At 34.2% G+C, this 24431-nt stretch overlaps 1 protein-coding gene across 1 annotated transcript in view; it reads right to left on the reverse strand.

The window, feature by feature from the left end:
• The window catches only part of itga3b (integrin, alpha 3b), a 95688-nt gene continuing 71257 nt past the window's right edge, over positions 1–24431 (reverse strand). The window contains exons 14-26 of the mRNA XM_056469569.1: positions 24247–24344; positions 23670–23826; positions 22498–22575; positions 22237–22316; positions 20189–20266; positions 19591–19693; positions 15272–15448; positions 15085–15192; positions 12941–13054; positions 12759–12857; positions 9980–10105; positions 7453–7600; positions 1–3503 (exon numbers count right to left, since the gene is read on the reverse strand). Coding sequence (XP_056325544.1) covers positions 7490–7600; positions 9980–10105; positions 12759–12857; positions 12941–13054; positions 15085–15192; positions 15272–15448; positions 19591–19693; positions 20189–20266; positions 22237–22316; positions 22498–22575; positions 23670–23826; positions 24247–24344 — 1329 coding nt within the window. The 3' untranslated portion in view covers positions 1–3503; positions 7453–7489. The remainder of the gene's footprint in view (positions 3504–7452; positions 7601–9979; positions 10106–12758; positions 12858–12940; positions 13055–15084; positions 15193–15271; positions 15449–19590; positions 19694–20188; positions 20267–22236; positions 22317–22497; positions 22576–23669; positions 23827–24246; positions 24345–24431) is intronic.

A 24431-nucleotide genomic window follows, 5' to 3' on the forward strand; every position in this document is an offset into this window, starting at 1 on the left:
TTGGCGTTACATGAATTTTTTTATATAGAAATTATAGCATTTATTCAAGCATGAAATCCACATTCTTTACTGGAGAGATAGTTTGCACCAACAGGGGAGCAGTTACAGTAGTAGTGGTTCCAATGTATGATGAAATACAGCAAAGGTGAAATAAACACATTAAAACTGGAAATTTCTAAAAAAGTGAGAACAAACCACAAAGCAAAATTAAAAAAATAGGCACTGGCTCACTCAATAAGTGTGGGTATGTGTATAGATACACGTGTAGACTGATTGCGCTTAGATTTTTACTTATACAGTGAAAAAAAAAAATCAAAGATTGTTAAAGTATATTTTTATAAAATGCTTTTTCAGTACTTCTAACCCAAAATTTTCACATGTAATTGAAGTTTTTTGGTTCTTTGTATGTTCTGCCCAGCCTGATCTCACGAGAAAACGTAAGTATTTTACGTTTTGACAGTTTAGTGGCTATAATTCGTATGGATTCAGTCGTACGAAATTGTACGATTTTAAAAAGGAGGCGTGGCACCTAACCCCACCCCTAAACCCAACCGTCATTGGCGGATGAGCAAATCGTACTAAATTGTACGAATTAGATCGTACGAATTCATACGAATTAGCCACTTAATCAAAAAGTTACAAATTGCCGTGAGATTGTGTTGTTCTGCCACATAAAACATATGCTAGAGTAATTGGCGGTTCATTCCACTGTGGCTATTCCTGATAAATCAGGGACTGAGCCAAAGAATAGCGAGTGAGTAAGTAAATGTTTGTGAACTTTATGTTTAGGTTGATAGATGGATAATTCACCCCAAATTGAAAGTTTTTTCACTATTTACTCACTAAGTGTTTCCTTCTATTTGTTGAACACAAAATAAAATATTCTAAAGAATGCTGGGAAAAGGCAGCCATAGATGGGACAAAAACTACTATGGAACATTCTTCAGTATATTTTCCTTTGTGTTCAACAGTAGAAAGAAACAGGTTTGGGAAAACTCTTTAAGTGTTACAGAGCTAAAATATAAGCTTTTTTTCTTTGTGTTTTTCAAAAATGTTGTGTACAGATGTCAAAGCTGTTAAACCGTTCACATGGATCCACGAAAACAACTAAAAAGGCTGCATTACACACGCCAGGCCAATAGATGGCGATGTCATTGTAAAAAAAAGCGCAGACAGTCCTGCACCACCATATACGTGTGCGTTTTAAGTATGTATTTTAAGTACTACATGGATATAGAAAAAAGCACACACACACATCTAATGTTGATAGAAACTATGTGGTTGGACATTGTCATTTTCCTCCATAGGAGGAGGTTATTTTAAAAAAATAAGCATCCAAGTAAAAAAAAAAAAAACAGCAGAACAAACAGAAATCAGGAAATTATGTCTGTTTTCTAGAGTACCGTTTCATCAGGACTGGCCTCAGATCAGCTATACAGTCAGATGTTGAAGCTGACATCACACCAATGCTGGAAAACCAACGCTTTACCAATTACCAATGCTTTATGGCACATCTAATGAAAACAACAACAACAAAACACATTTAGGCAAAACATGGTTACACTTCCAAACAATGAGATGGACCAAAAGCCTGTAGCTGGACTGCAAACAAAGACATTAGCTGTGTCCGAAATTGCATACCTCCATATGCTAAAAACAGTATGCGAGCCGAGTAGTATGTCCGAATTCATAGAATTCGAAAAACAGTTTGTGATGACCTAGACCAAGACCAAGATGACCTACCACTTCCGGCGAGATTCTGAAATGTGTGGCCGCCATTTTAAAAGTGAAATCGGGGCTGCAGTGGGAAGAAACCTGGAAGTATCGCCCGAGTCACACAGGAACGATGAGTACCTAGCTGTACATCTCATCAGCAAAGAGAAAGTGACACAAATTTATCATTTCACCGCCTTCCGAGTGACCCGAAGGTCCGTTCTGAATGAATAGTGAAAACAAAATGATATCAGTTAAGGGAAAATGCACTAGTTAGCTAACGTTTTCTTTCCCAACCACTCGTTTTAGATGCCATTTATCACACTCAAGTTAATGAACTGAATCTTTCACTATAATAGACTGGTCAAGATGACTGATGACAGAAATGACTCTGACTGGCAGTGAAGGTTATCAGTTCAATGCACTTCACCGCTGTTTACCGAGTGCAAACAGACAAGCAATCGACTGATCTTCGCGGCTTTAATATGCTCCAGTGTCCCTGCATTTGTGTTTGCACTCGGTGAAGAGCGGTGAACTGATTACTGGCCAATCACAGTCATTTCTGTTGAGCACTGGTGAACATTATGGCAAACCAGCGCTGTTTAAGAATGCGCTTAACAGTGCTTAAATGTTAGCGTTTCAATTTAAAAATTCAGTATTGGGTATTACTCTTAAGGAGATTGTGATTTTGTTTGATGCCTCATATGCTTTTAATTGTTTAAACTAAACTTAACTGAATGATATTAAAGTGATGTTTACACCATATCTACATTTTGAAATCGCGGCAACAGCTGGTGGTGTGTAGTCCACAGCATGCTGTTGCAATGTTTACAGTGCTGATCCTATACTTCTTGATTTCTTCCTGCCGCAGCCCTGCTTTCGTTTTCCTAAAATGGCGGCAGCGTGAAATAAGCGTATGATGTACCATGAGAGAATTCATGAATGGCAGTGAAGCAACAACTGACGCGGGTAGATCATGTGATGATGATAAAATGGCGGATGTAGTACATGCGAGTTCCACTCATACTGCTGACAGTTGTACATTTAAATTCAAATGCAGTACATACGGAGTAGTAGGCGATTTCGGACGCAGCCTATTTCTTCATTCTTTCAAAGAGTTTGTCAGGTTTTGACCATAAAATGCTACTCTGTGTAGGACTACTCTAGTTTTCACTGCTATTTCAATGCAAACGGAACGCATATCATCAACGGAAAGTTAAACGTCCGCTCAATTCAGTTTCATCGATGAGTAAAAATGACCAACTCTAAACTACAACTGACCTCAAAACATATAAAAAAGCAACCTCGATTAGAAGCTATCATAAGAAACAGAATGAAACGTCATACAATATAGACAAAATTCAAAACAAAACATATTTACACGTTCATAAAGATTTTAAAATAGGAAATTATATCAATCCCAGACTATCTGGCTTTGTTGAAAGCAGTTTAATGGTCTACAGATCAAGGTATTGCACACAGACCAGCAAACGCTTCCAAATGTGTTCTCACTGCGTTTGAGTAACGGCAATGTCCAGTGTCCGTCGAGTGGAGGCGGGGTTAATAAAACACCGTTCAATCATCACGCTCCTCCTGGCTCTGGATGGATGGGGAGAGTGAAGATGTCAGTAGTAAAATTCATGCATTTCTGTCCAGTTGGTCACCCAGAGTTTCTTGCTGAGTTCTTGCTCGGGCTGGAAGGCCAGGTTGTAGCGTTCCTCTTTGCGGACTTTCACACCGTGGTACTTTGGCATGATCCTGTAGTAAACAGCCCTCTTGAAGAAACCACACTGCTCCAAACACACAGACAATGGAGGGAAGATTTGAAGTTAAGAGTTGATGGATCTGCTTTGAAATAAAACTGGATTTTTAACTAATTTAATCATTTATTGTCTCTTTTCTGTGAGAAACAATGATGTTTTCCATTTAAAGGGCACAGCGATTTTAGCCAGGCTTCAAAAAAGATGCAGAAAATCATATTATTTCAACTCTTTTGAAGCCATTTGATGAGTGTGTTTGCCAGAGTGTAAGTGTATTAACCTGTTAAGCAGCGGTCACACTAAAGTTTGAGCTTGGGAAATTCTGTATGGCGCTGCGAAAAGGGGCGGGATTAAACAAGATAATTAGACATTTAAAAAAGCGAGCGATTGGTCCATATTTACATTTTCTGTCCAGAGAGGTCAAGTTTTGATCGTTGATTGGTCTCATGCAGTCAAGTGATGCGATTTTGCAGGGCAGAGTTCACCTAGCTTGAACTTTCCAACGCAGCGATCTGCGAAACTTGTCGCACAAGCTTGCGTTTCCTGTCTGTCACATTCGCATGCGTATGAATGGAAGTCTATGGGGAGAAAAGTCCAGTTTGACCGCAGCTTTATTCAGCTTAATTTCTCTTTTAGTTTGCTTCATTTTCGTTGTCTGCTTTATTTGGTAACAGATTGTAACTGAATGCAAGCTTAATTTACAGAAGCTTGTTTAAACCATGTAATAAAAGAACGGTCACTACAACTTTTCTACTCACAAATCTGTTATTTTCTTATAAATCGAAGTATTTGTTACAGATTTGCTATTTTATCCTGAAAATACAGAATATAAAACTCAAAATTCTGAGATGATTTTTACAGAAGATTGAGGGAAAAGTCAAAACTATGAATCAAACTTTTTTTTTTACATTTTTAATATTACATTTATAAATAAGAGACAAAGCCAAAAAAAGAAAGAATGAATGAATGAATGAATAAATGATATGTTATTCAACTTAATTTCTCAATTAGTTTGCTTCATTTTCATTGTCTTCTTTGTTTGGTAACAAATTCTAACTGAATGCAAGCTTAATTTACAGAAGCTTGTTTAAACCATGCAATAAAAGAATGGTAACTGCAACTTTTCATCTCACAAATCTGTTATTTTCTCACAAATCTAAGTTTTTGTTACAACTTTTTTAAATTAAAACATAAGATATAAAACTCATAATTATGAGATGATTTTTACAGAAGATTGAGGGAAAACTAAGAGTCAAACTCATAATTAAAAGGCTTTTTTATTTACATTTTTAATATTCATTCATTCATTCATTTTCTTTTTGGCTTTAGTCCCTTTATTATTCAGAGGCTGCCACAGCGGAATGAACCGCCAACTTATCCAGCATATGTTTTATGCAGCGGATGCCCTTCCAGATGCAACCCATCACTGGGAAACACCCACACACTCTCATTCATACACATACACTTCGGACAATTTAGCCTACCCAATTCACCTATAGTGCATGTCTTTGAAACCGGAGCACCAGGAGGAGAACATGCAAACACACAGGAACGCCAACTGACCCAGCCGAGGCTCGAACCAGCGATCTTCTTGCTGTGAGGCGACAGCGCTACCCACTGTGCCACCGCACCACCCATTTTTAATATTACTGTTATAAATAAGGGATTAAGCCAAAGGAAAATGAATGAATGTATAAATAAATGAATTAATATTACTATTATTAAAAAGCTTCCATACTATAGCACCTCATTGTTTTTTTTTTCACAGAAAAAAAGACAAAATGCTAAGTAAATGAGCATAAAACATTGTTTTTTAAAACAATTTTAAAAGTATAATTCACCCAAATATGAGAACTCTTACTTGGACTGTCAAAAGAGGAACAGAAAGCTGTGAAATTGCAATAAAAATATATTAATTTGTGTTTTGAAATTACCCCTACTGTGTGTCCAGTAAGTATTTTACGTTTTGTCAGTTTAGTGGCTAATTCATACGAATTTGTATGATTTTAAAAAGGAGGTGTGGCACCCAATCCCACCCCTAAACCTAACCATCACTGGGGGACAAACAAATCAAACTAAAATGTACAAATGAGATCATAAGAATTCATACAAATTAGCCACTAAATCAAAAAGGTACGAATTGCCATGAGATTGTGTTGGTATGTCTTATGAGTAGGGCCAGACGGACTCTGCGGTCGTTTTTCGCCATTTCTGCTGAGAATTTTGTAAAAAATCTGCAGATTTCTGCGGAATAATATTGGGAGTATCACAACTGAAACCTTAATATGTGAAATAAAAAAAAAATACCTTTTTAACTTTTATTTAATGTTTAAAATGCAAATCCAATTAGATTTACATTCTTTGGTAAACAAAGCAAGTGTTTCATATAATATCTCTACTAAAAGACTGTATTGTAAACTGTATTGTACATAAATCAGATGAACATTTTCATATTAGTCAATAATATTACTCTAATTAATTTAAAAACTGAATAATTATAGATTTACACACATTTACTCAAGCAAATAAACAGAATTAATGATGGGCTAAAATTCTGTGGAAAATCTGCGGAATTCCGTGCAGGCCTACTTCCGGGTTTGGAATGAGATAATGTTCACTCTTAAAAAATAAAGGTTTTGTATTTGTATTGATGGTGCCATGAAGGAACTTTAACACAATTAAACATCCAAACTTTAGCAAAAAAAAAAAAAAAAAGAACAGTTCTATATACTGTAAAAGATCCTTTAGATATGTTATTCAGACTATGAAAACTGCTTCTTTGAAGAACTTTTTCATTTGGTAACCAAAAAAAGTTCTTATATGACAGGAGTTTTATTTTGGGTGAACTATTCCTTTCAATAAACAAATGCAAAATATAAAGATCATGGAAATATATATATATATATATATATATATATATATATATATATATATATATATATATATATATATATATATATATATATATATATATATATATATATATATATATATATATATATAGTTAAAGTCAGAATTATTAGCCCTCCTGTATATTTACCCCCCAAATTGTAACTGATTTATTTTATCTTTGCCATGATGACAGTAAATAATATTATTTGACTAGATATGACTAGATATTTTTTAAGATACTTCTGCCCATCTTAAAGTGACATTTAAAGGCTTAACTAGGTTAATTAGGCAAGTTAGGGTAATCAGGCAATTTATTGTATAATGGTGGTTTGTTCTGTAGACCAGTGTTTCCCAACCCTGTTCCTGGAGGCACACCAACAGTACATATTTTTATTGTCTCCCTTATCTGACCGATTAACTTCAGGTTTTGGAGTCTCTTCTAATCTTCTGATGAGTTGATTCAGGTGTGTTTGATTAGGGAGAGGTTGAAAATGTGTGCTGTTGGTGTGCCTTCAGGAACAGGGTTGGGAAACACTGCTGTAAACTATTGAAACAAAATATTGCTTAAGGGGCTAATAATATTGACCTTAAAGTAGTAAAAAAAAAAAACTACTTTTATTCTAGCCTAAATAAAACAAATCAGACTTTCTCCAGGAGAAAAAATATGTATAGGAAATACTGTGAAAAATCCTTGCTCTGTTAAACATTTAGAGCAAACAATCCTTGCTCTGTGATATATATATATATATATATATATATATATATATATATATATATATATATATATATATATATATATATATATATATATATATATATATATATATATATATCACAGGAGGGCAAATAATTTTGACTTCAACTGTACATATTTATGATTAAATTGTGAGTATTGTAAAAATGTTAATAGAGATTTCAGTTTTTATCAAGGAATAGGGTTAAGATATTAAGCAAGACAGAATGAGGAAAGAAGAGAGTGTTATTGAACTGTGAAGGGATTAGAGAGTTATTCTAGGACATAGGCTTGCGGATTGGAAAGTCAGAAAAGGCATATTTTGACAAGGTAGAGCTCTTGGGTCTGCTTTACCGAAGGGCCCTATAATGGTGGAGCCCTGCATGCAGGCTCAGAACTCCTCCGTCAGCCTCTCTGTCTCAGAGGGCTGGATCTTTATTTCTGCTTTCTGGGATTTGGCCTCATACATCTCTCTCCTGCTGGCCCGTCTGAAGAAACCGCACTGTGGAGGAGGAGCGCAGCCCAGGGCCAGATATTTAGAACTCATTTAAAGGACATTTCACATCAAGGGTGGGCTGTTAAAGTTAAGTATTGAAGACTGCAAGCACTATCCCCTGCTGACGCTATTTTATAAAAAGTTAGCTTATAAATAAGTGCTGTTGAAACACTTATAGTGCATAGATCCAATACAATACATTGTTTTCTGATGTTTACATGGTAGGTACTGTATATGGCTTAAATACACACTTAAAATAATCCTACTTAATTTGTCAAAACACATCTGAGTAGATGCTTTGTTTATCATTTCAACTGAAGTGGTGGAGAGGTTTATTTTAGCTAGAAGGAGTGAGTGAGCTGGTAAAGCTGAGATTTAAAGACTGCAAGCATGTGGTTTAATTCTGTCCTGTCATTAGTGTTTACTAACCATCCCTGTTGACGTTATTTTATGAAAAGTTAGATTATGAATAAGTGTTCTTGAAAAAGAACCCAAAAGGTGTAAAATACTATTATGAATATGAATGCTAGGTACTATTTGAATACTACCAATATTATTAAGGTTGTCATTTTTCCCCATTTCTATTATATTGCTCTTTATGTGTTCTGTGTTGGCCATATGTTTAGTTTAGGTAACAATTCACATCCATTACTACTGGCTAATTTCATTCTTATTATTAATATTATAACTGTTTATTAGCACTTATAAAGTATGATCTTAATTTACATCCCTAATCTTACTCAACTATTACCTTACTAACTATTAATGAGCAGCTAATTAGTCAGTAATGGATTGTTAATAGTGTGAAGTGTACATTTAAATAAAGCGTGACAGTATGTTCTTTGTTGTGTTTACCTTATATTATATTTTTGCACTCTTACATTTTTTTAAGTTAATTTTTTAAAACTTTTTCCTAAAAGTGTGTATGACTTTGTGCTAGGAGTAATACTATCCAATAATGGATTCTAAATGTAATGTCTTTTATATGTGTATAAATAATTTGTTTATCATGGATGTGTTATTTCTAAAATGCTTAAAAAGATAGCTTCATCAAATAAACTGTAATGATAAAAATGAATCAGTTCACACCAAAAAAATGAACAATATAAACAATATTTTAATATTTATAACAATAATAAATTTATTAAGCAGCATTTTATGTATTCAGATTGATGAAGAGACTATATATATTATTTTTTATTATTATTGTTATTATATGGACTCTAATTATATTAATTTTAAGTGTTCATATTTCACAATATAATTTATATAAATATAAAAATAATGTTTAAATTCAAAAATTTTTTTAACAATCATCCCAAACTATTAGAGTTGTATATAATCACAATAGTGTTTTGTTTTTAAATATGTTAAACATATTAAACATGATTTTGCTCATTTTTGAACAACCACTTATTTTTCATTTCTTTTCTTCTGTTTGGAAATTAATTAGGGCAAAAATTTTAAAATACAATTATTTCCTACAAAAAATGGCATTAGTGGAATAAAAAAAGTCTCTTATTATTTAATACTTGATGCCAAAAAAACAAACAAAGAAAAAAACGTGTAAATCCAGCAGAGTTCATAACAGCATATCCCTACACAACCCAGGCTCATTCTGAAAACGTTCCCCCATATACGTTTCTGGAGAGCACCAAATACATCCCAGGAGCTACGTTTTTGTTTTCGCGAATTCACCAGAGTCTGCTGTTTAGATCTCAAATTTCTCTTACTAGTGCCATTTGAGCCTGCTGTTCTCGCATAAAACCACCAGAGGCCGCTGTCCACTAACTGTCGACTGACTGAATGTCCCACCCTCCTCCTTCCCTAAACCCAACCAATAGTGTTTTCAAAAGCACAGATTGACCAGCGTCTACCCACTTCCCTAAACCCAACCTACAGTTTCAAAAAGCAATCCAGAAAAGTCCTCACCTGACTTTTACCACGTTTTCAAATTTTACCACATTCTCACCCTGTTATTTACTTGTTTATTTTATTTTTTGGCTTCTGTTATTGTCTTACCCGCTTTTTTTTCCAGGAACCGTTCTTCACTGGACTCGTCATGGTCAACTCTAGTCTGTTGACGTATATGGTGAGCTACTGGTCAAATTGGTAACAACGGGAAAGCCGTCCACATGGAGGTAAGCGGTCATCGGTAAGCGTGAAAACGAATGGCTTCGAACCACCCTGTAGTGTTAGTTTTAAAAACGACCGTACTGCTGGCTACATAATTCGCAATCTCCAGAAATGTATATAGGGCTACATTTTCAGAATGAGCCTGTGTTGTACCTACAATATATACTTTAAAACTGACAGTAAAACTGTGACCAGGATTTGAAATCATTCTTAATGTTTGGAATAAATGGGAATGTTGATCACACATACCTTCCAGAGAATGAGACTGATGATGCCTAATAAGAGTATTCCTGCAACTGCTGCAACAATAATGATCCAGAGGGGAACTTCATACGGCGTCTCTTCTCCCAACACCGGGTCAATGTTCACTGAAAACTACACACAGAAGAGATGTTCACAACTGCTCAGCTTAAGTAAAGACCTGGGCTTCTCAATGTCCAGACTCTGGTCCAAATCATATTCATAATTCAGGAGCATTAATTGCATGTAAGGGTTTAAAAGTGTGAATATACTACTTTGATAATTGCAGGTCAAACTTGTAACCTCATGTCTTTTCGGTTTGAAATGAAACAGAGGGTGATAGTTTTCTTGTCACTGTCATATTATCCAGTTAGCATATGAAGTTTGCCCATAATTGGGCATCAAACACAAATATCATCACCTTAAAGATGCATTGTACACAGTGCATTGATTCAATACATTATATTGTTTGCTGAAATCTACATGGTAGGTATATGGCTTAAATACACACTTGCAAATTAATCATACATAATTTGACCAAACATATTAGAACAAATTGAGTAGATGCTTTGTTAGCAATCGTGTCAACTGAACTGGCAGAGAGATTTATTTTAGCTAGAAGGAGTGAGTGAGTTATCTTTAAGCCACCAGAGTAACCTAGTTTGCTCCTGAGTTGTGATGTGGATGAAATATAGACTAAATTATTAATAGATTTCACAAATAGGACTTACAGAGGTGTTTTAGAATTAATTTACATTCATTCATTCATTTTCTTTTCGGCTAAGTTCCTTTATTAATCTAGGGTCACCACAGCGGAATGAACCGCCAACTTATCCAGCATATGTTTTACGCAGCGGATGCCCTTCCAGCTGCAACCCACCACTGGGAAACAGCCATTATACACTCAATCACACACATACACTACGGCCAATTTAGCCTACCCAATTCACCTATAGAGCATGTCTTTGGACTTGTGGGGGAAACCGGAGCACAGAACATTTCCACACAGAAGAGCCGAGGCTCGAATCAGTGACCTTCTTGCTGTGAGGCAATCGTGCTGCCCACTGTGCCACTGTTTGAAACTTTAACATATGTGAAAACAGAGACAGATAATAATTACAACTGCATGAAATGACGAGTTTAATAAAATGTATTGGTGTCCCCTTGTTCCAGAAAAATCACCGAGTGATATGAAACAATGCATAAACGAGCATTAAACACTACTCAACAGTTTATGTGTGTTTGTTGCCTCATCACAAACACCATGAGCCTGGCAATTTTCTCAATATACACATTAAACTAACAAAATATCCATTTAAACAGACTTTATCCCACTTCGATGTGGCACTGAATGAATTCTTAATCCGTATATCCTGCATTTTGTGTTCTGACATGTAGGGTTGCTTGATTACGGTAAAAACCATAATCACGTTGTGTTTTTAATGTCTTTTTGGAAATGGTCTGAAATGAAACCAAAGGTGATATTTTTCTGTGTGACACTATTGTCATTGTTATGTTGTTATGCTGTCAGTGTATGAAGTTTGCTCCCATCAGACAACACTTTTCACCGCAGTGAGCATTTGAATCGGTGAGTATATTATTAGTTAGTAATTAGTAATTTTTCAAAGGTGATTGGACAGAGAGGTGTGCATTTAATTTGATTACAAAAACAGCCCGAAACTCTTCTGTTAGGTTTGTTATGTGATAGTTGGAGTGAAATGTCAAATGCCAATATGAAAAACAGTTTACGGTAGACAGCTGATTGAATCCAGACAGTGCCATTTCTCACATTAGACTGCTCTAAATTTTGCATGTTACTTTTGACCTACCTCTGCTAATGATTTGTTCATAATAAACACTTAAATAAAGTGTCACTTGTCATTTTGCTACATCTTTTTAAAGTCAAAGGGCACATAATTGGTTGATTTATGTACAGTTGAAGTCAACATTATTATAGTCGTCCTGTGATTTTTTTAATTTTATTTTTCAAATATTTCCTAAATTATGCTTAACAGAGCAAAGAATTTTTCACAGTATTTCCTATAATATTTTTTCTTCTGGAGAAAGTCTTATTAGTTTTATTTTGGCTAGAATAAAAGCAGCTTTAAATTTTTTACAAACCATTTTAAGGTCAATATAAGGTCCCTTAAGCAATATTTTGTTTCAATTGTCTACAGAACAAACTATCATTATACAATAAATTGCTCAGGGGCGTAGCAACCGGGGGGACGGGGGGGATATATCCCTCTCACATTTTTTGGAGACAGACCATTTAGAAACAGGTGATTAAGAATGTAAACTTTTGGATTTCATACAGCCGTCCCCCCCACTTTTAAAATATCCTACACCCCTGAAATTGCCTAATTACCCTAACTTGCCTAATTAACCTAGTTAAACCTTTAAATGTCACTTTAAGCTGAATACTAGTATCTTAAAAATAACTAGTCAAATATTATTCACTGTCATCACGGCAAAGATAAAATAAATCAGTTATTAGAGATGAGTTATTAAAACTTGTGTTTAGAAATGTGTTGAAAAAAAATCTTCTCTCCGTTAAACAGAAACTGGTGAAAAAAATATACAGGCGGGCTAATAATTCTGACCTCAACTCTTAATAAACATGCACATAGTTTTGTTAACAAGTTTTGTTATAATCAAATTTTCCAGACTTGATGAAAATTCTGATTTGTACCTTTTGGATTGAGATTTTAAGAACCCCTTATTAATATAGATCACAAACGAAAGGTGAGCTTGGGTGACCTATCCTGTCAGTGTCAATAGTTCTGACCTCTCTGGTTTGCTTGTCCATTTTGATGGCCGGTTTATCGGTCAGCAGTCTCAATGTAGCCTGTCCCTTTACTTCCACTCGCAAGGCTTTGGCGTAGTCCTGTGTGAAAACCACAGAGACCCCATGAGCCATTCAGCAACCTTCATGTCAAAGAGTTCTTGAAAATCAGTGAGTGTACAAACCTCTAGCAAGGTGCCGTTCCAGACCCGAGCCCGAACTCTGACCTCGGCCTGTGTGGACATGTTGAGCAGCGGGCAGGAGAAGGTCTGACACAGAGCCGTCTGCTTTGAACAGTCCTGAGCGGAGGTAAAACACACACTCTGAACATATAAAAGTAGAGCTGCATGAATATGGAGAGGATGACTTTTTCTATAAAACTACAAATGGACAAATACCTGTAATATTGGGAGAAATGGATTGTGCTTATGCCTTTACATTGTAAACTGAATTTTATATGTATTCGTTAATGTCACTTGTAAGGACATACTGTATGTGACCAGTCAACTGTTCATGTTCACTGTTCATGTTCATGTTGACAGGACAAGTTCCAATGTTATTGTATTTTTTATTTAGTTTTTATTATTATCATTATTTTTATTATTACTATTATTTTTTTCTCTCTTTTCTTATATCTTCCCTAAAAAGAAATAAGGTAAATAAAAAAGTAGAGCTGCATGATTCTGGAAAAACTGAGAACCACGATTATTTATATTAAAAAAGATCATGATTCTCCCATGATTATTAATAAACAACTTAAAGGGACAGTTCAACCAAAGATGAGAATTCTGTCATCATTTACTCACCTTTGTTTAAAACCTATTTGAGTTTATTTCTTTCTGTACACAATGGAAGATATTTTAAAGAATGCTCGTAGTTGGCACCTTATTGATATTGATAGTGTTTTTTCCTACATTGAAAGTCAATTAATACCAGCAACCAGAAATATATATATCAAATATCAAAATATCTTATTTTGTGTTCAGCAGATGAATGAAATCCATAATGGTTTAAAACCACCCACATGAAAAACATACTAGTAATTTATAGTAAATACTATAATGTTTTTTCAACCATACTATATTAAAGTGTATTATACAATATATATATATATATATATATATATATATATATATATATATATATATATATATATATATATATATAATTTACATTATTTACGATAATGAATGGATAAACTACCATAAATATGTAGCACACTTTAGTTTGAACTAAATTAAACTGCTGTTTTGTAGTTTAATAAACCCTATATTTGTAGGAAATTACAGTATTGTGTCATTTGTTTGTATTACTATGGTTATGTTACCGTAGCATCTACAGAATTACCACTCAACAGATCATGTTTCAAATACTTTACTATAGTATGATTCAAAAACACTACAATATTTACTATAAATTTCTATAGTATATTTTTATGTGGGGAGGAGAGGAGAGTAAATGATGAGGTACTTTTAATTTGAGTGAACCATGCCATTAACAAAATTATATGTATTATTTTGTTTATGCTATATTATATAACTTATCTTTTAACTTATGTATTATATAACTTGTTAATTAAATATTTCTATATAAATATATATATATATATATATATATATATATATATATATACATATATATATATATATATATATATATATATATATATATATATATATATATATATATATATATATATATATATATATATATATATATATATATATATATATATATTCAATTAACTTGAAGTTCTAATAAAATGTTATCACATGTAATCTATTTGTAAAAAATATTATTAAACAATTTAAATTATATGTTTTGTACCTAAATTTGAATTAATGATTTAATTACACACCAATAAAGGCATGGTTTGCTCCATTACTATATGAATCAGCTTTTTGTCCATTTATTGAAGGAATTATTCAATGACAAATATATTTTAATGCTTGTCAACAAAATCTGGCATAAATGTATTGCTACAACCCTCATTTAAAGATATTGATTTTGATTGCACCGTCAACATCAATGTTTATATCGCATCTACTTCAATGATAATTTGAATGTTTGAAGTGCAGAAATAATAATACAAGCTGAAAAGACTAAAGATTTAAGCTGTCCATATACTGTATGTCCACTTCTCTGGGTCAAATGGATATCTACGGTTGAGACCGTCAACGTTTAATAAACATATGCAAGTCACGATCATTTAGAATTAATTTCATGTGGTTATCTTAATCGAAGTTGCAATCGTCTAACAGTTAATCATGTAACTCTAATTCAAAGAATCAAAAAAAAACACACAAAAATCCAAATCTGTCTGCCTCACCAGAAAATGGGCCACTTTACGAGTCGCCAGGACGGTGACAGAAGCTTCAGCGTGAGGAAACCCAGACTCCACGTCTCTTTTGTTTCGTTTAGTACCTTCCTTTGACAGCTGAAAGAGACGACAAATGAGTGAAGAGAATTAAACTGAAAGTGAATAACTGCAGGCTGCTGTATATCCTCAGACTCACTGTGAGGTTTAGATAGTTGACGATATTCCCCGGTGGGACACAACGAGACTCTGATGATCCCTTGATCACTATTTCTGTGAGATACAGCAGCCATTTCCCATTGGCTACTGCATACGGCCAGTCAAAATCAATCACAAGTGTTCCCAGATCTCCCAGAGGTTCTCCCAGCACCTGCACCTGCAAAGCAGAGTTATGAAGCGAACAAAAACATTAAGATAATATTGATAATATAGGATTTTTGAGTAGCGACGCAGTGGCGCAGTAGGTAGTGAAACAAATAACAAATGCTGGATAAGTTGGTGGTTCATTCCGCTGTGGCGACCCCAGATTAATAAAGGGATTAAGCCGAAAAGATGAATGAAGATGAATGAATGAAGATTCTTGAGCAGAACAAAAATATAATGATTTCTGAAGGTTTAGCTTTACCATTAAAGGGACTTTTAGAAGGGGTTTAAACACAGATGATTGGCTAAATATAACCAGCTTCTAATAGTAAACATGTATTCATTTTATTTTTTATAATCACACATTCGAAACACTTTGATTGACATTCTCCCTTTGTACGCATCAGAGGGGGAAGCCCCACCCACTAATGACAATATCTCCCTCATTAGCATACAGAGTGTTAGCAAAAACATTCCAAGGTATGTTATTTCGAGATAACAACCACTAAATAACACAGAAACGAAAACAGCTGATGGAGTATATACTAACCTGTGCATTATCAAAGACTATAGAATACACAAGACATGTCACTCAGAAAGTTTTTAATAGGGAAAAGTGTAATGGTCAGTATGACGAATGAAGCCCCGCCTGCTAGTACAGGAGCCAATCATCAATCGCTAAAATCTGACATTTCTCCAGGGGGAAAGCTTGTACCAGACGTGTGGTTTTACGACAGTTTGGTGGTCAACAATATTGGTTTTGTAATCTGCATGAAACGAACACGAGGTACAGTCCGTCCTGTCAAATGCACATCACATGACAGCAACTACTCAAACGCCCACAAACTTGTAAACAAAGTCGCGCTGTCATTTCTGGAAGAGATTGACCATCAAGACCAAGTTGTGGATTACTTCAGAAGATCATCACGATCTGACAAAGCATTATTCAGAGGATGATAATGTGTAGAATGGCCATAAATGAGGTTGGTGTCGTGATCTTGTTCCTTTCGAGTGCGCATATGTATTAGCTTGGGCAACCTGAAAATATCAATAGTGAAGGATTCGGATTGATCCCTTCCAATCCGTTTCAGCATGGATCAATGATTATCCTTTTCTCATCATCCTGTTTCTCATTATTTTTATTAAATATAATTATTTGAATGAGTATTTAACTATGAATTGATTTTAACTAATGAATAAGTTAATACTGCTTTATGTAAGATTGTTCAGTGTCCTTGCTCCTCTCTTTGTCTGTCTATTTTAACTTTGTTTTCAGGAGACACACGAACCAGGTCATAGGTCATGGAGACCTCTCTCTCTCCCTCTCTCCCTCTGAACGGAATTACTGATGCTGAGGAGGGGGAAAACAACTGTTTTTATTTATCATGATATTGTCTACAGTAATTAAGCTGTTTTGATTGTTAATTCTTGTGAAGTAATTCCTTTTTATCTTAGATAGTCTTTGTGTGTAGTGAGGATATTGTAGCCGAATGTTGATTAAACCAGTTTTGAACCAGTTTGATAAGACAGCTGAACGTACAAGAAACAACCTTGAGTTTCCACAACAGATTGTCTCTTGCGTCCATGGTTTAGCTTCTTACAGGTCGGAGATCAGCTCTTAATAGTTTAGGGTCGACCTGACCCCCAAGAACCATGACGCCATCCATATCTGGAGTTAGATACAATTCTTCCTTGACGCACACATTTAGGCTATCCATATCTGGAGCTAGATACAATACTTCATTGACGCACACATTTCAAATTAGAATCTATTTTTGCTGTAACCAATGAGAACTGTTTACATGGATCCCACCTTTTCTGGACTTGTGTAAAGAGTATAATTGCTGCATTGTTGTACTGTAAGTCAGAGCGGCCTAGGAACTCATTGTGAGTGTTGAAGCTGGCTTCCGCTGATGAAACAGCAAACTATCTTCAGTAAACTTTATTTATTTATTTGATATACTGACTCCGGCTCTTTTTCATCTGACAGACTGGTCTTTCTTTGGGTTAAAACTGTAAACTATCCCTACAATAGTATCTGGATGCAGCCTTTATGATCATCTCAGAGATGCAATGTCAGACACAATGCACTCAATGGTGTTAGTGACGTCACTGTGACGGATAGGGTCAGGGGTGGGGATAGGTGAGCCCATTCAAAACCATTGCATGCAGCTTAAATTGCATCTGCACTGAGTCTGCAGCCAGACCTCTCGAAAATATGCAGATTTTGTTTGATTCGAATGTTTAGAAACTAAACTTATGAGACAGCTGTTGTTTAATTTTATTGGTGATTCCAAATATGTAATGTAATTGTAAGCTTTCAAACAGTTTTGGAAAATTGGATGTTTCTCCATTCAGACAGAATGCTTGAGCCAACTGGCCGAGAGGCATTTCAAAGATGGACGCAGAGCAGTGGTGTAGTCCTAAAAAAAGGTGGTGTACTATTACCCACCCAATCCAAATTTTAAAAGTAGGCGAAGAAACGAAGAATGTCAATGTTTCTTTGATTCATTAGCTATATATATATATATATATATATATATATATATATATATATATATATATATATATATATATATATATATATATATATACACTAAACATCAGTTACCTGTAACTATTGACTTCCAAAAAAAGAAAAAACAAATACTACAGAAGTCAATGGTTACAGGTTTCCAGCTTTCTTCGAAATATCTTCTTTTGTGTTCAACAGAATAAAAAAGACAAACCGGTTTGGGACAAGTAAAGGTTGAGTAAATGATGACAATTTTCTTTTTTTGGGGTGAACTATCCATTTAAAAAGGACAAATATTTAAACAAATTTATTCATTTTAATCTCAATTCAATGATTTATGCTTAGGTAATAGTGATTCTAACAATCTATCGATAAACACACACCTTGTGCTCATGGTCTGCACAGCTGTGGTTGGCTGACTAAATGAAAAACAAGTTGAAAACGGAGGAGCGGAATTCTGCCGCTGTTGTATAGCAAATTTAAAGGGGACTGAGGCGATCATTTAGTAGTGTACAGTTCATGAGGTAATCGCAAAAGTTTTATGGGGGCTGAATGGAAATATAAGAGGGCTAAAGCAACGCCCATGCTGTTTTATAATTTTACTTGAATGTTTCGATGATACATCATTCAGCTGATTTGTTGTGGTCCTTGAAAAACTCACGAAATGTTCTCACAGTTGCTGCGGTCATCAGGGGGTGGGGAATGGCCAAAGTTATACAAAAATGCACCAACTGCAACAAATTAAGATGCAAGTTAAAAAACATTTGGTATACCGTTAAAGGAGATGCGAATACACATAAATTAGGGAAGTGTAATCACCAAAACAAGTGAGTATACCGAGGGTATGATCCTCAGAAGTCATTATACCCAAACAGCTCGTGGAAAAAAGTAGGCATACTGAGTATACGTGAGTATAGCAAGGACTACACCACTGACGCAGAGTGAAATGACTTGCCTTGAAAAGACTTTGACGGTAGTCTTGTTTTTGAATCTGCCGCTAAACAAACACATAGGCATTTGTAGCTCCGCCCTCTTTCGAAGAAGAGCACAATCTCATTTGAATTTAAAGTGGTAGTCACCAAAATGGCACCGTTAGGACCAGAGCCTAAAAAGGGCAGTTTCAAAAACATTATTGGTGGGTTTTTTTAGCTTAAACTTTGCATACATCCTTTAGGGACATCAGAGAATTGGTCCACTTTAAAGGAATAAATCATATTTTAAAACATATATAAATAAAACATTTAAATGCAGCCTTGGTGAGAATGAGACATGAGACAAAATGGTACCTTTCTTTTTTTACACAATATCCATGTTAAACTAAAAAAAGATACATTTAAATAGACAATATGCCTCTTCAGGGTGGCACTGATTACATTTTAATCTGTATATCCTGCATTTTGTGTTGTGACAAGCTGTAAATAGTCTGCCTTCTTCACAAAAATGCACCTATAAGAGTCTGACATATCAAGATACAAGTATTCAGTTTAATTTAAAGGCTTAACTAGGTTAATCAAATTAACTAGGCAAGTTAGGGTAATGAGACATTAGCAAAAAAATCTTGCCTTTCCTTTTTTTCTGCCAGATACATACAAAAGTGCATTGTTGTGCATGTCTGATTAAACTTATAAGGCCACACTCACACGAAACACAAACTCCAGTGGACTCCCCACATCACTGGTGCTGCTCATGGCAGATTCTCCAATCACATTGCCGCTGAACGACGTGTCGATCATTAGCTTTTCCCTGCACACCACAGGAAGAAAATGAGAATTTGAAGCAAGCTTTAAGCAAGACCACAACTGTGTTTGTTTAAAGGGATAGTTCTCCCAGAAATTGTGGTTTCACGCTCAAGCCACATTTATGCATGAACAAAACTATAGATAATAGAAGATCCATTGACTTCCATAGTAGAAAAACAAATACTATGGAAGTCAATGGTAACAGGTTTCCAACATTATTCAAAATACCTTCTTTTGTGTTCAACAGAAAAAAAAAACCTCAAAGATTTGGAACAAATAAAAGAATGAGTAAATTATGACAGAATTTTCATTTTTGGGTGAACTATCCCTTTAACATTTGGACTTAAATATGAGGTTCTGTTGTCAATAGTAGCAGTGTATAAATACTGTGCTTGAAACATTTGACTCAGAACGACATGTGTTAAACAAGATGACTTGTTACTTATTGTAAATCCACTCAGTTTTTTTTCTTATTGTTATTGAACATCACAGTACGTACAAGGAAAATGTGGTGAGGACGGTGTTCTTCACATTGAGGGTGACAAGAACAGGAAACAGATCCGATTGTTCACTAATACTGAAGACAAACACAAACATCATCACAGTTAGTCATCCGTAAGATGCCATAGAGTGCATTGATTCAACTGATTTCTTTTTTCTTAACCACAATGACAGTACATAAGAAATAATCAGATATTATTCAAGATATTAGGATTCAGCTTAAAGTGACATTTAAAGGCTTAACTAGGTTAATTAGGTTAACAAGCCAAGTTAGGTTCATTAGGCAAATCATTGTACAAAAACAATAGTTTATATATATCCAAATATAAAAATCACATATACAGTTGAAGTCAGAATTATTTAGAATTAGAATTTTTTTTTCTTTTTTTAAATATTTCCCGAATGATGTGTAACAGAGCAAGGAAATTTTCACAGTATGTCTGATAATATTTTTTTCTTCTGGAGAAAGTCTTATTTGTTTTATTTCGGCTAGAATAAAAGCAGTTTTTATTTTTTTTAAAAACATTGTTAATGACAAAATTATTAGCCCCTTTAAGCAAATTTTTTCCCGATAGTCTTCAGAACAAACCATCGTTATACAATAACTTGCCTAATTACCCTAACCTGCCTAGTTAACCTAATTAACCTAGTTAAGCCTTTAAATGTCACTTTAAGCTGTATAGAAGTGTCTTGAAAAATATGTAGTCAAGTATTATTTACTGTCATCATGGCAAAGATAAAATAAATCAGTTATTAGAAATGAGTTATTAAAACTATTATGTTTAGAAATGTGTTGAAAAAAAATCCTCTCTCCGGTAAACAGAAAAATAAATAAATAAATAAATAAAAATAAAATAAAAATAATATATATATATATATATTTTTTTTTTTCTGCTCGTCCACAAAACTTCTTTCACGCCCCCTCAAATATAAGCCGCTTTAAGAGCGCTCTCAAATAAACGCTGCTGAGGTGCGATTTAGTGCGTTTATATAACGAGTATGTCTCCAGCATTTATTAGATTTGCTAGGAATATTTATGAATGCCTCCGGTATTAATGTGTCCTGAGATAAAGTAAAACGGCTATATGTCGTGTTTGCTGACCTCACGCATCATGCACCTGTCAGTCAGTCAGTCAGCACGTAACCTTAAAGGGTTAAACAAATGACGCACAGCACTACTACGGTTACAGAAAAGTTTGCGCTGTTATAATTGACTTACCTTTTAATACGTTTTGCTGCGATTATCACTCGCTATTAAAAAATAGAATGTTTTGAATGAGAAGCTGTAATGTAGCCGTGGCGGGATGAATCTTGGCGTGGCGGCCCGCCATGGAAGAATGAATGTAGCGGAAACCATGATATATATATATATATATATATATATATATATATATATATATATATATATATATATATATATATATATATATATATATACACACATATATATATTTATATTTATATATATATATATTTATATTTATATATACATACATATATATATATAAACATACATATATATATATATATATATATATATATATATATATATATATATATATATATATATATATATATATATATACATACATATATATATATACATACATATATATATACATACATATATATATATATACATACATATATATATATTTATATATATAATAGGGGGTTAATAATATTTACCTTAAAATGTTAAAAATAATAAATAAATAAAAACTGCTTTTATTCTAGTGGAAAGAAAACAAATAAGACTTTCTCCAGAAGAAAAAATATTATAGGAAACTCTGTGAAAAATTCCTTGCTCTGTTAAACATCATTTGGGAAAGATTTGAAAAAGAAAAAAAATTATTACAGGAGGGCTAATAATTTAAAGATTAGATTACTATATACATATATATCATGTGCATAGATAAACTTTTATTAGTTTTGATTTTATGGTGACTTTAAAACAAAGCCTGCAGACTGAAATGTCTTTAGCAACAGTTTAAAGAGAAACAGTATACTGTATAAAGCAGAAACCATGCAAGTTGTTGGACTTACGTGGAGAGCTGCAGCTGAGATTGGATCTGCTCTGTGTAAAGAGTAATACCAGAGGTCTCAAAGATGATTATAAATGAGACCTGAGAAGACAGAAACCAAGAGCGAGAACAAATTAGCAAAACACATGAGCTGTACGGTCTGATTAGCTGAGCTCACTCAAATGGGCCATGGAAAACGAGGGATGCTTTTCTTTCATTTGCATGCAAATGTTCAGAAAGGTCACACGCTGGACGTGTTTGCAGTAAGAAAACAGACGGCTACCTTCTGATTGCTCTTAAATGGGTTTCCCAGATCACATATGACAGCATCGTCTGCACTGCACTCCATATCAAAACCAGCCTGTAATGAAGATGTAGCATAAGATTGTAAAAAAAAAATCATTAAAATGACGTATTTATTAACAGTAAAATGGTCTAAAAAAGTCTAATTCAGTTTTTTGCTACATTTTTTATTTTGCAAACAACGTTTCACCATAAAAATACAATATATGTTAAATATATATTAAAATTGTCTTCTTGTTATATCTTCTCATTTAATGCAGTAATTAATAATAACATTTCACCACATAAATACAATATGTTTAATCACATTTAATTTATTTATGTAATTTTTCTGTTGGCATGCAGTAATTAACATTATGTAGCATTAAATTATTTGCTAGAATGTCATTTAATGTAAGATAATGTTATATAATATATTGCAATACAATATATCACAATTTATAGCATATATTTTTATAATATAACATTGATTTATTAAATGCACATAATTAATTTAATTTAATTGTTATTCTGTGTGCTGTTTTCACACCTGATTATCATATTATATGTAATATAAAAATACTACGCAATAATATAATATAATATAATATAATATAGGCAGGCAATGCAGTGGCGCAGTCGGTAGTGCTGTCGCCTCACAGCAACAAGGTTGCTGGTTCGAGCCTCGGCTGGGTCAGTTGGCATTTCTGTGTAAAGTTTGCATGTTCTCCCTGCGTTCGTGTGGGTTTCCTCCGGGTGCTCCGGTTTCCCCCAAAGACATGTGGTACAGGTGAATTGGGTAGGCTAAATTGTCAGTAGTGTATGTGTGTGTGAATAAGTGTGTATGTGTTTCCCAGTAATGGGTTACAGCTGGAAGGGCATCCGCTGCATAAAACAAATGCTGGATGAGTTGGCGGTTCATTCCGCTTTGGCAACCCCTGATTAATAAAGGGACTAAGCCAAAAAGAAAATGAATGAACGGATGATAATATAATATAATATCAAATTATTTGATATTATTTATTATCTACTATGAAATGGATTTTAATTTGTATAACAAAACACACCACAAAAATAATCCTACAGTAAATACATTTGATTTGCACTGCTCTGCTGTTGATTAGAGGCCTAAAAGATATTGTGATTGTGAAAGAGCTCCTCCATGTGGCTCACCTGAGGACGAACGCCTGAGTATTTAAGCGAGTGAGGAATGGAGATGTTAAGCGAGGCCTGATGAGCGTCCTCTGCCTGTCTGTTCTCATCCGCTGTGTTGGAGACCTCCACCATCAGCACCAGCTTCTTCACATTACTGCTGAACTCCAGTGTCTGGCTGTCAACAACAAACAGCACAGCATCATTTATAACGCACTGCTCTTTCGGCCAATCTTCTTTTTCTTATAGAGCCACAAGTCTATGGAACACACTTCCAACTGAATTAATTGCATGAACAAATTTCCAGAGTTCACACTTAGTTGATGCTTGACTAAGTAAATGTGTATTTGATATGCTTGAATTTCACTTCAAGACATAGGTCTCAAACTCAATTCCTGGAGGGCCACAGCTCTGCACAGTTTTGCAGTATAATGAAACATATAATAACAATAAAAATAATAATATAAAATATCATTTTTAGTACATTTACAATACTTTATTTCACAAAATTGTATAGAATTGTATTGAAACAATTGACCAAATATAATGTTGTTTACACTGATCTAGCATCTAGTCATTTGTCCTCCATCATGCTCACCTGGGGAAGGGATTGTAGTTTTCATCTGCAAACCTGGCCTTGAGCTGCAGGTTACTGCTACACCGGTTATCATCTCCACACTCCTTGTGGAAATTAATCTGAGGAGAAACACACAGTGATGCGCCTATCATGTTAACACTATTGTCATTTTATTTTAAAATGTAAAGCTCCTCGCTGTCCTTACC

The sequence above is a fragment of the Danio aesculapii genome, chromosome 12, assembly GCF_903798145.1.
Source record: "Danio aesculapii chromosome 12, fDanAes4.1, whole genome shotgun sequence".
Classification (NCBI taxonomy): domain Eukaryota; kingdom Metazoa; phylum Chordata; class Actinopteri; order Cypriniformes; family Danionidae; genus Danio; species Danio aesculapii.